At 43.6% G+C, this 16445-nt stretch overlaps 1 protein-coding gene across 1 annotated transcript in view; it reads left to right on the top strand.

Annotated features, from left to right (window-relative positions):
* The first annotated feature begins 518 nt into the window (after positions 1-518).
* Positions 519-16445, top strand: part of TTC17 (tetratricopeptide repeat domain 17) — a 54744-nt gene continuing 38817 nt past the window's right edge. Inside the window, exons 1-4 of the mRNA XM_058026288.1 lie at positions 519-734; positions 13093-13182; positions 14533-14702; positions 15693-15804. Coding sequence (XP_057882271.1) covers positions 519-734; positions 13093-13182; positions 14533-14702; positions 15693-15804 — 588 coding nt within the window. The remainder of the gene's footprint in view (positions 735-13092; positions 13183-14532; positions 14703-15692; positions 15805-16445) is intronic.

Below are 16445 nucleotides of genomic sequence, written 5' to 3'. Positions count from 1 at the left end.
TTCAGAGCTCTCTTCACCCAGCTCCCGGGAAGGCTGGCATTAACCGTGTGTGCATGGCTGCAGGTACGCCTTGGTTTGAGCTGGCCACAAAGTCGTTCCCTCGACCCGTCGTGGCAAATGTTTCAGTGCCCCGGACAAAAATCACCTCTTTTAAATCGAAATTCCGCGTGTCGCCACACGGCGCTGGTTGGCATTTAACGCCGGCCTTGTGCTCGGGGCAGCAGCTCGGCCGTTACCGGCGGCTGCGGGAAGGCGCCGTTGGCCGGGCCCGGTTCCCCGCGCGGGGCAGTCGGTGCGCGGTGCTCTAACGGTGCTCCAGAGCCGCGCTCCCGCTGCTGGCCGCCCCGCAGCCCGGGGCTGCTCCAGGACTGAGAGCGCTCCAGCCGGGGGCTCCCAGCGCCGCCTCAGGCACCGACCCGGGCCCGCCCCCGCCTCCGCCCCCGCCTCCGCCCCCGCCCCGCTCCGCCCCTCCGGCTCTGCCACACCGGGCCGAGCGCGCGGCACCGCCCGCTCCCAAAATGGCGGCGGCGGCCGTTCCGCTTCCGGGGGGTGCGAGCAGGCCGGGATTGGGGAAGATGGCGGCGGCTGGAGCGTCCGGGCGGGGCGGGCTGGGGCGAGTATGGGTCTTCTCCGGCTGGGCGCTGGGCCTGTGCACGCTGCTGGCCTCGGGGACGCGGCCTGCCGCTGCCACCACCCACTGGGTGGTCACCGAGGACGGGAAGATCCAGCAGCAGGTGAGCGGCCCGAGGGACGTGGGGCGCTGCCCACCCGGCTGCGGAGGCACGAAGAGCCCCTGTCCGCGCCGTCGCTCACCCATAGCCCCGGTCTGTCCCGAGCTGCGCGGCGCGGGGCACGGGGCGCTCGGCCCGGGGCGAAGCCCTGCCTGTTCCCACAGCCGCTGCAGCAGTCGGGCGCTGGTGCCGGTCGCTCCCGCGGCCCCGGCACAGCGGTCTCCCGCAGCGAGCTGGCGTCGCTCGTGAAACGTGTCTTGAATCCGCCGGAGCCCCGGGGCGAGGCATCGGGGAGGGGCGGTTGGTGCGTTGGGGCGAACCGAGGATGGATTTCGGCTGGAGCTCTGGAGCAGCAGCGGTTCCCGCCTGGGGCAGCTCCCGGGAGCCTCGGGCACGAGGCCGGTCCCGCCGTGGTGGCGAAAGCAGCGGGAGCGCGGCCCCGGCTCGCAGCCGGGACCCAGCGGGGCCGGCCCCGGGCAGCCCGGGCTCCTCGCCGCGGGGAGGGGATGTCAGTGAGTTTGCGATTTTTCACATCCAGCCGCACCCGACCCGGCCGCTTTTCCTTCCTGCTGGAAGTAGGAAAGAGAAACGGCGGCGTGTGTGCTCGGTGCCGGAGCACACGCACGCCTTGTGAGTTTAGTCAAAATGTCTTATTTTAGTGGGCTGCGCCGCATGTTCGCTAAGCTGCTTGAAAGAGTCGATCTGTATCTCATATTTAGGCTTTTTCTTAGTTGCTTGCCTTCCTCTTTGTTGTTGAGGGAGCAGTACTAGAAATTTACTTTGTGTCAGATCTGTCCGTTTTCCTCTGGAGTGAAAGAGTTGATCGCTGTAGCAAGCAATGTGGCCTTCCCCCTGAACAGTAGAGTGGAGACATGAATGTCCATTATCAATTTCCATTTGTGAGGCTTTTTAATCGGATTTTCCTGTTAAAATGCATTGAGGTCCTCAGACAGGTGGAGCAGACTTTTCTCTGCATGAAACTCCTCCTGTCTTTATGGTTCTCGGGCACTTTGGCTGTCTGGGTGGATCTAGGCACTCTAACACCATCCTTAATAATAAATTAATTAATGACACCACTTCCAGTACTCTCTCATCTCTTTTTGCCACTTAACATAATGGGGAGGTGGTGCAAGTATATGATAATGGTCTGGAAGCATCTGTGTGTGTATACTGAGTGTATATTATAAAATTTGGGTCAGGTGTTGATTTTGATTATTGCAAGAAAAGCAGCTGTGACTTGGAAAAAATCCAATTAGATAAAAAGGCTTGAAAATCTTATTAGCTAAATTCATTACTTACTTTAAAGAATGGTTTTTCATTATGTCTTTTAACTGATGGTACAGGTAGAAGCTTCCATTATACCATTGTGGTGCATTAGTCTTTTCTGTTACACTTCCTAAGGCTTTGTAAGCAGGGTCATTCGCATGTTCCCTCTGTCAATTTCTCAAAGCCTGTAGGTGAGGTGAAAAAACAGTATCTGTGGAATAGTTTCTCTTACTTGCATGGTCAAAATTAATTCACCCATTTCCAGCCAGGAAATTCCAATTATAAGTGTGCTTTTACTCAGACTATGAGAAGCTAGATTCTTCAGTACCTGGAATGTAGTACTGCAAATTGTCCAGTGAGTTTTTTGTAATTTGATTCATTTTGGCATCTGTTACTGTCATGTCCCTGGCTCTCGTGAAAACTGTATTTAGATTTGTGGTTATTGCTGTTGAAAACTCTGCATGGCCTCTGAATTTCCTTTTTTCCACTTACTCGTGTTTTGGGGAATCACTGGATAAGTTTTTTTGTGAACTTCAGTGTTGTTTTAAGTGCCAAAATGTAGCAGTAGTTCAGTAGTTAGCAGCAAAAGTGATGGTCTCCACCTGTCCAGCAGCAGGCAGGAATTGTTGTTGTCCCACTCTTCAGTGCACAGGTGCAGTCACACCCTGAGTGCTGCATGCAGTTTTGGTGCCTCTGGATAAGGACATTACACTCTTGGTCTGTGAGCCCTCCCAGAGGAGAGCAAGCAGGAGTGGGGAAGTTCTCAAGGGTAAGACTTACAAGAAGCAGCTGAGGTCACTCAGCTCATTCAGCCTAGTTCTGAGGAGGCCTCATCCAAGCCTACAACTTGCTCAAGCAAGGCAGCGGAGGGGCGGGTGCTGATCTCCTCTCTGGTGACTGGTGAGAGGACACGAGGAAATGGAATGAAGCTGTGCCAGGGCAAGTTCAGACTGGACGTTAGGAGAAGGTTCTTCACAGACAGGGTGGTCAGTGACTGGAGCAGGCTCCCCAGGGAAGTGGTCACAGCACCAATATTGTGCCCAAGTTGAAGCAGCATCTCAGCAGCACTTGGAGGATTCATAAAGGATTTATCAATTAATTGGCAGAACCACAATATTTCAAAATATTTAAGCTCTCTTCCTAATACCAACCACTTATTAACAGGACAAAGGCCTCCAAATTCACTGCAGAGGGAATTTGCTTTAATTTTGCTTTAATTTTTCAGAGTATTTTTCATTAGGTTGTTATGTATCATGAGAACTCAGGGGTCCATTCCACCTGAGATACTCTGTGATTCCTTGGCACTGCAAACCTCTGCACGGTACCTGCTCCAGGGGATGTTGCTGGTGGTCAGCTGCTGTTGGACCTTGCACTGCCCATTGCAGGGCTTCCAGCACAGCAGTCTCCAACTGGAAGTGGCTGCTGGTGGCAAAGAGTGGTGATATTAATCAGCATTTATATTATTTAATTTTGGAAATACTAGCATTCTTAAAGTCTGAAACACATCTTCAAAGATTACCAGCTTTTTTAGAGAGGCACAGGCTTGATCTTCACTTGGGCTACTTCAGTTTATCTGAATGAAGCCTATATAATTAAGAGGTAAGCAGAACTTAATTGACAGTAAGACCCAGACATTCCCACTGCTAAATGAGCCACTATCAGTGGAAAAGCAGATGGGCACCAGTGACAAGTGACTTCCTTGTAGTTTTGAGTTTGCTGCTGTGAGCTTTGTTTTCCTTCATAGAAAAAGTGCAGAACCTGTGGGTGAGGAGCTGACAGCAGGAGTCACGGATCCTGACCTAAATACAAAAGATAGTTGCTGGAATGTGTTTGAGGGAAGAAAGATGAGATTATAATAAATTATTGACCTAAAGTCTCTTTTAGCTGTTTCTCCTTACGGTGCAGCAAGGGTGCAAGCATTTAATATGGGACTGTATTCAAGCATTGCAGTGAGATTGACTTTTCTGTGACCCAAGACCACAGGAGTACCCTGGCTCAGCCTTGATTTCCTAGTGGTACAAAAACCTGGCAGCAGTGGCAAAATTAACACAGACCAAACAATTTTCTAGATATCGTTAAGATTTCATCTAGTAAACAAGAGTACTTGCTAAGTAGGCACTGTTCAAGTTTCTAGTGAGCATTTCTAAATGACAAAACAAATTGCTAGCAGTGCATATAATATTTCAGAGTCTCAGCCATCAAGACAAAAGCCATCAAGCTGTATCTGTTGCTATAGTACCTGGTTTTCAGATCAAAGACATCATTCTCTGGATCAGTTCATGTTCTTTTTGAGTCTGAGTCTACCTTCAAATGTGTGCTCTTGCAAGGCCAGAGACTGACTAATCTTCTCTCTTTAATGAGATTGTATCTTCTCAGTGCACATGTTTATAAGCCATTTCACAACTCACAGTATAAAGTTCAGGCTAATATATAACTGAGTTTTGACAGTGCTTGTCTGCCAGTAGGGAAGCTAGTCACTCTACAGAAATGCTAGTGTGCTTCCAGAGAAGAGAGAAACTCAGGGTAAACAGAGGACAGACAATTGTCAGATGAAATGCAATGCAGAATAGTCATTCATGACTTTAATGGTGGGCACCAGCTGCTACCATGGCTCAGAGACCTGACATATGAGAGCAGAGGTGGGGTCTTTCTAGAGATACCTTGATGGAGGTGATTAAAACTGAGCAAGCTAGTGGGGACTCAAAGGGCTGCCTTTTTGTGGAGTGCTGTAAACTCTGAAGAAGTTAGGTCAGAATAATTAAACAAAGTACAGAAACTTCCCAGGCAGATGATCCAATGCAGGATTGGGAAAGTGTTGTCAGGAGCAAAGAGCCCCTGGCAAGAAATCTGACTTGGCAAAAAGTTGTTTTAGTTTTAATGTGTTGTCATGTGTTTTGAAGAGATGATCTGGAGAGGAGAGTCAAAGAGCAATGCTGCCTAACTTATTTGGAACTAAGACAACCTGCTGCTCAATGAATGTGACATCTGAATTTCCTGCAGTGCTGTAGTGTGCTTCACTCTGGCTTAGTCCAGTAGAGAGGAGAGACAGTACCTGCCACTTGTTCATATGGTTGCAGATTTGAGTGCAAGTGCACCTCAAGCAGCAGCAAGGCAAGTTGATTCATGGATGGCTTTAGAGTTAGTTAATGCATTACTCTGGCATCTGAGTGCACATGTATGCTAACAGGTTGGGATGATAGCAGTGGTCCATATGCTCAAGAATACAGGAGAAGCAGGAATCCAAACCCAAGGAAAGCTGAGATTCTAGTGCAGCCAAATAAAAAGCTATTTGCTGCTTAGAAGAGCATCTTCTGTGATGCATTAAGTAGTCACTCAGTCCTATCTTGAAAATGGCAGGTGAATGTTTGCTTTGCTCTTACTCTAAAGGTTAGTTTGCTTGGTTGTATGAAATCCTACTTGACTGAATTTCTGATTGTTCCAAGTCTGTTGTGTGCTAAACAACAAAAAACATAAACAAAAAACAAGGAAACAAAACCCCACACACACACATACACAAAAAATTTGTTCATTTTTACTGAAGTGTGTAAGGTGGAGCTGTGCCTTCCCCAAAACAGTTGACAGTCCCTCCTTATGAGGTTGTGCAAAGACACCTGGGCTGGTTGGTTTAAATGTTCTGTAGTTTATTAGGTGTTACCCTATCCCTAGGATGAGCTGAAGCAGAATGGTTCTGAGGTGAGGTTTTCTTTAAGAAGAGGAAAACTTGTTCTGGTTTAGAACTTCTCTCTTGATCACCAGAGGGCCATAGGCCTTCATGTGCTATGAAAAATAGTTGTTTAAAAATATATATATCTTGAAATTTTCTGCCTTTACATAAGTGTAGAAGAAGTTTTTTAGTCTGAATGTTATGTGAATGGCTGAGTTGCTTAATGTCCTTGTCCCAGGTAGGCATTTAGAACTGCACTTCACAAGCCCTGCCTGCTCCCGGGGGAGCACAGCCTATGTCTGTCTGTGTCACTGTGAACATCACAACTAGATCCAAATTTATAAAAATAGCCCTTGTGGTAGCCTGTATGTGCATCAGAACTGCAAATGTTTCATTCAGTGGAGCCATGGTAGAGAAGTGGCTTCCCTTGCTCCCAACAGCAGTCAGAGATTTGCATGTGAGGTGGACGAGCTGAGAGGCAGGTCCCAAGGGCTGCTGAGCTGCAGCTGCCACAGTCCAGCAGGTGATCTTATGGCAGGTTTTGACTGCTGACAGAAAAGCTTCAGTGCAGAGGTGTCTGGGTTAGCTGAGCATGGTAATGCACACCAAGGCAGTTCAGGCTGTAAGTCCAGAGTGCTGCAGCAGTGGCTTGACCGTGTGTAGGCAGCTCCTGCTCATTCCTCAGCTCCTGGTTTTCATACAGCCTTTGTCCTCTGGACACTGTGTTCCCAGGTCCTGTTTATCTTAGGATTCTCACACTGTATTTCCTGTTTCTGTCACCTTTAAAATAAGGGTTGAACAATCTGAGAAGATGATATGAATCAACTGTTTCAAAGTGGCTGTTCTGTGGTGAGAGTTGTGCTTGGTGCCTGGAGTGCCTTCCCTGTATTGTGAGCTTCACAGCTGAAGGGTGGCCTTGGAATTGGCCCAGGCACAAGTTTGCATGAAGACCCCACCAAAGCCCAAAAGAGCAGAGTCAGCAAGACTGATATCCACTGTTATTGCTTGTACCTGCTTTAAAAATACACTGCTGGATAAAGTAATTTCCCTCAAAGTTTAACAGAAAAAATGAATGGGTTTTCTCTTATTCGTTTGCTGAAGAAGTTACTACTCAGGGTTAATCTTTTTTAGATCTCTTGTAGCTCTAATTATTAGTCTTCCTGTCTGTACTTTCAGTATTAGAACACTTGAAAGTTTTAGGATTTGGCAGTGAGCAGACATCAAGAACCAGTCTGCTTTTATGAAAAAAAGTACTTGCTCATTACAGATGTAGTCTGAATGATCTCTCCATCTCTTGTTTTGATTCAGCTGAGCATATGGCTACTGAAAAATAAAAGCCTTACCTAGAATATACAGGTTAGAAATTTGTACCCTTAAATATGACTAGTGACACATTGGACACATGGTGTTCCAAGTAAAGTCTTGTTTCCCTTTGATGTATTTAGATCCTAGGATATTCATAGCTTGTGTGATGTCAGTTGAGCAGAGCTATTCAGTAATACTGCAACTTTGTTAGGTTTTATTTCTGAAGTGCTACAAGTGTTTAAAATTTGTGTTTTCCCTGTAGCACAGCTAGTATTAATAATATCAAAATATCTAGTGCTGTTTGTTAAGAGGTTCTGCAGCAGTAAGCTTTTAAATGGCTCAATACTTATAAAAACTCATTTCAACGTCATTTTTCTGTGTGAATTTTTCAGTGATAATCTTGGAACAAGTACCTTATGACACTGCCTACTCATCATTTGGATGAGTCAATTTATTTTCCAGTTTTGTAGATTGTCTTGCACTGAAACCTGATTTTTTGTGGCTTCCTCAGAAATGCCATGTAGCATCATGTTGGAGTGTAAAGTATCTCGAGACAGCAAGAATATTCCAAAAGACAAGCGCTAGTTTTCAGATCCTTGGCTCCCCCTCAAGACTGCAAGAAGTTCCAGCCCGTTGGAGGGAGAATTGCCTTTATTTTGTACAGAGACAAAACATCCACTGCCTATAAAACAAATATGGGGAGCCCATATTTCTGTATGCCATCATTTGATACAGTGTGTTTTCAGCTTCTTTCTCCAATAATCTGCCTTCTGCATGTAGTATAATGCTTTTAGGATGTGCAGAGGCACTAACAGCAGTTCTGATTTTGATGTGCCTGTGCCTCAGTTAACAATGGGGTTTCCACAGTACTTTGAAAAAAAGCCTTACTTAAAAATAGTTGACTGAGGCCTTCATTGACCCTCATTTTAAAATAATTACTTCCTAGTGCAGTGTAACTGGATTGCTGGGAAAAATATGCTGGAAGGTTTGGCAGAACTTGCAAGTCTAATTGCTGAGAGACTTTGATATATGGAGGTAACATAGGAGACTCTGAAACTTCAGGGTTTGATTCAACTCAATGTCTTTTTTCATTACACAAGTTCTGTGTGTTTCTTGCTGAATCAGGTTCTTGGTGTACTTTGTGACAGTGAATAAATTTGAACTGTGCTTTATAAAGAAACTTTCACCTTTGGGCAAAGTTGAACAGAAAACACTTATTCTAAAAGTGTTTTACTGGCAGGCTTTCTGCAGTGTAACTACAGTAGCTGTCAAAGGTTCAAAGAAAGCTTTTCAGCACAACTTTTTTTTTCCTGTTTACTGTGTTGGAATTGAAGTCAAATTCTTGCATTTCAAGCACTTCATCTTGCATATCACAGTTTCAGCACTTTAGAGGAAGAGTAAATGAATGTGGTGCTTTGCTGTTAGCCACACACTTGGAGTTAAAAATGAGTAAGTTGGACAAAGCATCTGTTCTCATGCAGGAGTCTCCACTCTCCACACCACGAGGCTGTGCTTGCTGTGCAGGTTGACGTATGTTCTGTTTCATCCCAGAGGACCCTTATGGAGAATTGCTTACATCTTGAAAAACATGATCCAATTCACAATATCTGTGTATTTTTCACTGGTCTGGCTCCCAAATCAGGTGACAAGGCACAGCAGTGTTTGTAAGAGCACAAGCATGACATGAGTCTGAGTGAAACCAGTATCCTCTGAAATCTACCTGGAGTCTTGTTGTGGGAAGGAAGGGCATAATCCAGTCTCTAGGTATCCATCAAATATCTGTTATTTGTACTATTGTATTTCTGACTAAGTGAGTGAAGCTCTAAGGGCTTTTCCAAGTCTTTGGGCTATGTTGCCTTCTCTTTGAATTTTAATAAGCAGCAGCTCACAAGAAAGTTCTGATTATTTTGTAGTTTTATTCAGGGTGTAATTTTCCTGCTTTGGGGATGTGGCTGCACAGGAAAGCAGGAAGATGCCAGGTGGAACTTGAGCACAAGCAGCATGAGGGAAGTGTGAGCATCCATGTAACAAGCCCTGCAGGGCTTCAAGTGTGTCTTCCTGATTTCAGCACATCCTGCTTCCTACTTATCTTTATCACTGCTGCTACTCATATCTGTGCTGTGCAAGTTATGCAGTTGCAAACCTTTGTTTGCAACTTACTGTATTCTTCATGAGGTGTCACTACTCTCCTCAATGGCAAACACAGTATTGGTTCTCTTCACAGCTCAGTATGTCAGCTTTGTCTTTTTCCTACTGTACAAATGGCTGGCACTGTGAAGAAAATGTGTTTGATGTAGAGATGGGTGTTGTAAAAAGCTGGATAATGAACTGTAAGTCTTCACAGTGTTGCTGACTGGATCTGAGATTAATAAGTTTCAGTTCAAAAGCCATCTGTCTGTCACTGCAGAGAAGGGGGTCATGAAGAGCTTACCAGTGCCCACCAAAGCTGCTTTATCACTCCTCACCTGCACAGGGGAGAGAAAATAAAAGAGAAAGCTCAAGAGTTCGGATAAGGACAGGGAGGGATCACTCACCAGTTACCACCACAGGCAGCACAGACTCAGCTTAAGGAAATGAGGTCATTTATTGCAAATCAGAGCAGAGCGGTGTAATGAGAAATACAGGCAAACCTTAAAAATACCTTCCCCCAACCCATCTTTTTTTTCTGAACTTAATTCCTGATTCCCTACCTCCTCCCTCCTGGGTGGTACAGGGGGATGAAGAATAGGCATTGTGGTCAGTTCATCACAGAGTGGTTTTACCACAGATTTTTCTGAGAAGAACTTCTCCTCCAAGGAAGAACTCTTTCCTGTACTCCAATGTCATGTCCCTTCCACAGGAGAAAGTCCTGCATGAACGCCTCCAGTGTGGTTCCTTCTCACGCGCTGTCACAAACTATTGCAGCTCAGGGTCTCTCCCACAAGATCCCATCTTTCAGGAACAGGCTGCTCCAGTGTGGGTCCCCTTGAGGGTCACAGGTCCTGCCAAAAATCCTGCCCTAGGATGGGCTTCCCACAGGCTCTCAACCTCCTTTGGGTATCCACCTGCTGTGGTGTGAGGTCCCCCCTAGGCTGCGCGTGGATCTCTGCTCCCTGATGGGCTGCAGGGGACAGCCTGAGTCATCGTGGACTTCCCAACAGGCTGCTGGGAATCTCTGCTCTGGCACCTGGAGCACCTTCTCCTCTCCTTCTCCACTCACCTTGGTATCTACAGAGCTGTTTCTCTTGCATATTCTTGCTCTTTTTGGCCACAGTAACTTATTTTCCCTTCTTAAATGTGTTATCACAGCAGCACTGCCACAGTCACTGATGGGCTCGGCCTTGGCCAGTCTGTCTCGGAGCCAGCTGAAGGCTTCCCTGTCAGACTTGGGAGAAGCTTCTGGCAGCTTCTCACAGAAGGCACCCCTTGCCATGCAATCCCAATGCAACTACTAAAATTCTGTGTTAGGAACTTCGTGTTTACACACTGGTAAGGTTAACTTTCTAGTAGGCTGAAGGATTCTGCTGTTATTAAAAAGCACTTCTTTGCTGGTGACCAACTGGGTCAGGTGTGGAATGGAAAATCTGAAGACTAAAGAGAAATATCCTTAACTGGGATGATTTCCTGGTGGATCACCATAACTTTATGAATAAATTCAGTGATATTGCTGTTTGGTTGTTGAAACTTTGGTTTCTGCTGCCAAGTAATAGTTGATGTGAGTGTAGTACTTATTGCATTGCTTTCCTGTCAACCCACACACACTGGGTTGGTAACATACTGCTCTAAATTCTCCAATACTAATTTCAGACTTCTCATGAGACTGTCTTACCAAAAGTTAAAAACAGAAGGCGACCCTGAATATGATTCTGTTTCTGAATAAATGAGAAGCCAAGGTCCTTCGTCTTTCAGAAAGAGATTTCTGATTGGTGACGCCCGCATAACTTTCTCCAAAAATGCCCAGATGCTGTTTGTCACTGAAAGTAGAGCTGATAGTTGACTTTTCCCTCAGTGACTGTGTAGAATCATGCAAGCAGCCTTTAGATGTCAGATGAGCAGTGCTATTTTGGAATGGGTAATGAAGTGCTTTAAACACAGTGAAACTTATTTTCTTTGCAAATTAATCTCTCATTCATTTGCACATACCGTGGTAGTTTCTTTAGCAAGTGAGGCATAAACCACAGTGCCACATTCAGTGCATAACTCTGTCTTTGTGTGCAACCAGTTCAGAGTGAGGTGGGGCCCACGGGAGGAAATAGGAAATATGACCATGAATAAAATGCTGTAGACTTTAATACTTCAACTAACAAAATTATTAGATTTTTTTGAAATGACATTTTCTGTGCTTCTCTGCATCATGGTGGATACTTGGTCATCCTTTATTTGCAACAGTTGAATTCAGAATCTCCAAATTCACAGTGTAAAAATGGATTAGCGTCAGTAGCACCCATCATTTTCTATTTGTGTGGTGATATAAGAGAATTAATCTGCTAAGGAAGAAACTGAGTTTTTTATATAACTAGGTAGCCACCCATCAAAATGGCTTCATACTAAAAGAAGCCCTGCAGCTTTTGCTTTGGAAAGGAATACTTAGCCAAATTTAGCCAAAACCACCCTTAGAGTTTTAGTAAAAGGAACAAGTGTTTATGTCTCAGAGGACAAGGTCCTTCCTCAGTCAAGAATCTTGTAACAAATGTAGATTTCACAGTCAGTAGTCCAGAGAAAGTAGATTTGAGCTTCTTCTCTGACTCACCAAGAGAGTACAGCCTAAGGTATAACCTGTTGACAGGACACGTTCAGATGACCAGAAAATATGCTGGAGATGCAGCTCTCTGCAGTAAGAGAGTGTAACAGAAATTTGTCCAAGCTGCTTGGAAAGGTGACAGAAAAGAAAGAACTGTGGTTTAGGAGGCAAACTTTTCCATTAAATTGTAATGTCAGGTTTGCACATTTGTCATGGGGGTGGACAGCCCATTTAGAGGTATCTGTGCTAACAAACAGGTAAGTGCTCACATCTTCATGCAGCAGCTGGTTCTGTGTCCTGGAAACTTGAACGGAACCTGGGCAGAACCAGGAAAAACATCTTGATGTAGACCATCTAAGAGTCATGTTAAAAGTGTGAGATGCTGCTGTCCTTGTCACCTTGTCTCTTCATTCTGTCATCACATACTCCTATTTCCTTGTTTCTGTTCTCATGCTCATTGAATCCTTCATGAACTAATTTAGTTTCTAGTTCAGACAAAACAACCAGGAGGGAGTTGCATTCTGTTCAGCTCCTGAGTTTGGGTTAGCTTCCAGGAGATCCTGGTGGCTACCACAGCTGGTGTGCAGCCATGTGTACTGCTCTGACACTGACACAGGGGTGGAAATGGGGCTGCGAGCTGGACGGGAGCCTTTGCATCAGCTCAGCTGCTGCTACACCACCTTCTCTGCTGTAGGGACTTTCCCCACCCAGTGAGGCAGCAGAGTTTGGCATGAGGACAAGGCTGGGGTGTTTCAGCCATGGGTGAAGTGCTGTTAACTGAGCCCAGCCAGGGGCTGATGTGGAACTGCTCCATCTGTGACTGGCTTCTAATGTCCCTCTTCATGGAGCTGGGCACTCCTGTGCGTAGCTATGGAACCTGTAGCATGGTCTCTGTAACAGAGTTTTCAGTCTTCCCCTGCTTCCCTCTTGATTTTGTTCCTTTACTTATTAATCCTGAAGACAGTACATCCTAATGGTGGGCCAGTGTGTTAAATTAGTTGCAGAGAGGAGTTGAATCTGAACTCCTTTATGCCTTTTGTGGTGGAGGAATTTTCAAGGTGCAAAACAAAATAAGTTTCTGTGATTGCAGTTTAAGATATCTAATATTTCAGCAGTAAGTACTCTGACTAATGTTTGTTGTGGAAATTTATTTGCCTCTTATGCTTAGAACTTGTGTGCCTGATTTAATTAAAATAGGTTTAAAGTTAAAGTTTGGGTTGAATTGGATTCTCAAATGACAATGTTGTTTGAAGTAAGGATTTTCATAATGGACATGTTATGAATGTTCACTGGACAGAAAACCTCTGAACAGACAATCTGTGATTGAATGAACAAAATTGCCTTCTTTTAAAATCACTGTAATTAGGTGAATATCTTACATGATGGACTGTTAAAATGTCTTGCAGGTGGATTCACCAATGAACTTGAGAAACCCACATGATTTGGTAATACTAATGAGACAAGAAACAACAGTTAACTACCTCAAAGAACTGGAGGTAAAGCATAACATTTAAGTACTAATTCTGAAAATACAGAATTTTTTTCCATAGACTTTATAGTGATAGTTTTAAATCACGAAAATAATTTATTATTGGCAAAGTTCTTCTTCAATGAAAGGATGAAAAATTTTTCAGATCTCAAGAATTTTTTGCCTCAAGTTTGCCTAACTGGTCTCCAGTTGTATCATTCCCTGTTGTTAGCCATCAATCTTAACATTTTTGGATAAAATCACTAGATTCTGTTGTACTGTATTTTGGAAGAACACAGAGCAAATCATCTCTGTTTTTCTTCAAGCCTTTTTATTATTGAAAAGGGGTCTGGGACCACCCTTTTGGAAAGTGTTTAATGAACTTCGAACTGATAAACTGAAGTTTAAATATAATAGGGGTTAGGTAAGCAAACAGCTCACAGCCCTTCTGGCCATGCACCCCTTTCTTGTGCCAGCTTTGGTTTTATCAGATTGGGATAACTATGTTAAGCTAGATGAACACCAGAGAAAAGAAAGCTAGGTGAACCCCAGAGGTAGCTTTAGATGAATGGGTGAAGTAGGAGAAAGGAGAATAAGTGGGACTGCCCCTGGTGTGACTGTGTTCAGCCAGTCTTTCTCATCAGAGTACAGTCTTTTTTGTGGTGATGGACATTTGAGCTGTGGCTAGAATAATACTTGCAAGCTTTTTTGGGACATGGGTTGTGGGTGTGGAAATCGCTGATGTCCAACTTCTAGTAAACAAATGATTTTCAGCAGCAGTTACCTATTGTAACTTGTACAATTCTTGTACAAATTGCTACTAGCATATGTATCTCTGTTGTTTCACAGTAGCATGTAATCAAATGTATAGGGCTTTAATTAAAAATACAGGTGTTCTCATTCCACAGATACTCATGTGCAGTACTATTCACGTGTACTCATGTTCAGTTGTACTTAGCACACTGACTGATGATGATTTATTGCAATTTCTTGTATTATTTCCACAAGGTCTTACAGTAGAAAAAAGTGGGCCAAATGTGAAAAAATTTTATGTACTTGTAGCAATAATTTCTTCTTTTCTTTAATGGTGTATCATGGTTTTGGAGCACTACTAGCCCACTTTTTAGGCAAACAGGAGAAATAAGGACTCATTCAAGTTGTATTATCTCTAAAGAAAGCATTTATATGCCATCCAAATCTTAAAAAGTCCTACAGATGTTATAAAAGATAAGGAAGTATTCCCAAAATTTAATCAGAATTTTTTAGATTTTTTGAAATGAACTTTGTTTTAAGGAAAAAGTGGAACTGTAGAATTGTAACAACTATAGCATTTGCTTTCATTGGTGTCATATGCTTCTGTTTCCTTTTTTTCCTACAGAAACAGTTAGTTGCTCAAAAGATTCATATAGAGGAAAATGAGGACAGAGACACAGGGCTGGAACAAAGGCATAATAAAGAAGATCCAGACTGCATTAAAGCAAAGGTGCCCCTGGGGGACCTAGATCTGTATGATGGCACATACATCACCTTAGAGAGCAAAGATATCCGGTAATAAGACGCTTTAATAACACACTTTATATTCTGAGATTTTTACTGAATGAAAATAAAATTAACAGTACCTCTAAACACAAGTGAAAAATGACCAGCACTGACTTTCTTTAGATGGCAGTTATTGTTTTGTGTTACTGTGGAATAAAATTGAAACATCTTCCACTAGCTGTGAGCAGGTACAACGTACAAAAGCTGTTTCCCCCAAACCATCTATGCTAGCCCTGCCCTGAAACTTTTCCTTTCTTCCAGTTCTTTCTTCCAGTTACTTTGTACTGATACAACCAGATGTGTGAATTAAAATGAAATATGTAATGTCAAAGGGGGTTGAATTTGCTTGAGTGTGCTTTCAGTGTTTTGAGCTAGATATTTATTTTAGTGGAAACTGTCTTGACTCAAATTTGAATGAAATTCCATTGATTACCAAGCTGTTGAACTTTCTGGTCATATTTTGTCCCGTGTTTACAAAGTGAAGGATGAGCAGCCAGTGTACTTGACATTCAGCTTCATTGGTAATTCATCTTCAGGAATGACTGTTTTGTTTTAGTTGGATTTTTTATCATAATCACATGAGTACTTGAAGTGGGAAAAGATCAATTTTTTCATCATACACCTTCATTTGGACTTCTCATCCCCCGTATTTGGGATTGGTTTGTTTGTTTCAGCTGAAGAGCCTGCATGCATTGCCATTTGCCTGACAGATACATCATTAATCATAGCAGTGATACACTAGGTTGACCCTGATATGTTTTGGAGGCTCTCCAAATGATGATATTTTCTGTAAACCAGACAAATTTATTTATCCTATAGTCATGACATCCCAATACAACTGAAATCTGGGAATACAACAGAAATGGGCTAATGAGCCCGAACAGGGGATTTCTGTAATGATTAAATCAGAGTACTCTGTATCAGCTACCATACTGCCTCTTAGGAGCTTCAGCAGTATTTTAATCTGCAGTCTGCTGTGTTATGTTATTATGTTCTCAGCCCTGAAGACTACATAGACACAAAGTCCCCAGTGCCTCCAGACCTACAGCAGCCAGACTGTACAAAAGTTCTAGATCTTCCATACAGTATTCATGCTTTTCAGCACTTACGGGTGAGTGAGCAAATGCAAGTAAGTATTTTTCCCCATTAGGAAGAGGAATAGAAAACTGCTACTGGCAGTTCTCACTCCAGGTTGAAAGGTATTGTAATTCTCCAAGACTACTTCACACTTTTTAAAACTACAGTTGGGCCCTCATTAAAGTACATGCGTATCAGAGGTTATGCCTGTTCCATCAGGTATAACATTTTCTCTTGTTATTTTTTCCTTTATTTTAGAGGGCATTTTTAGGAAAATTGAGTCTTTTGTTTTCATAACACATTTCATTAGCAAATCAGTAGCTTTCATTGGGACTACAACTAGCTTGTGAGTTGTCTCAGTTGAAATTTGGAGAATGCTGAACAGGGTTGTTAAAATGTGTAAAGATTCAGAATAAAAATATTGTTTGCAGTTTTGTTGGTAGCTCCTAACAGACATGAATGTCTGTTTGGTATCTGAAGGCCAAGCCCCAACCCAGAGGATGAGATAATTGTTCCCTACTAGTACACAGTTTAGATGCTCTAGGAAGGTTAGAGCACAAGACTGGTGGGAAAACTGGTTGTGTCAACAGCGTTATGTGAGCAGATTTTCTAATGCAGATGCAACTTCAGTGCTTTTATCTTGATATTTATTTTATTGCAAGTCTTTCATCAACA

This window comes from Melospiza georgiana, chromosome 6, assembly GCF_028018845.1.
Source record: "Melospiza georgiana isolate bMelGeo1 chromosome 6, bMelGeo1.pri, whole genome shotgun sequence".
Classification (NCBI taxonomy): domain Eukaryota; kingdom Metazoa; phylum Chordata; class Aves; order Passeriformes; family Passerellidae; genus Melospiza; species Melospiza georgiana.
The sequence above is the reverse complement of the archived record's forward strand: the minus strand, read 5'-3'. Positions and strand labels throughout refer to the sequence as shown.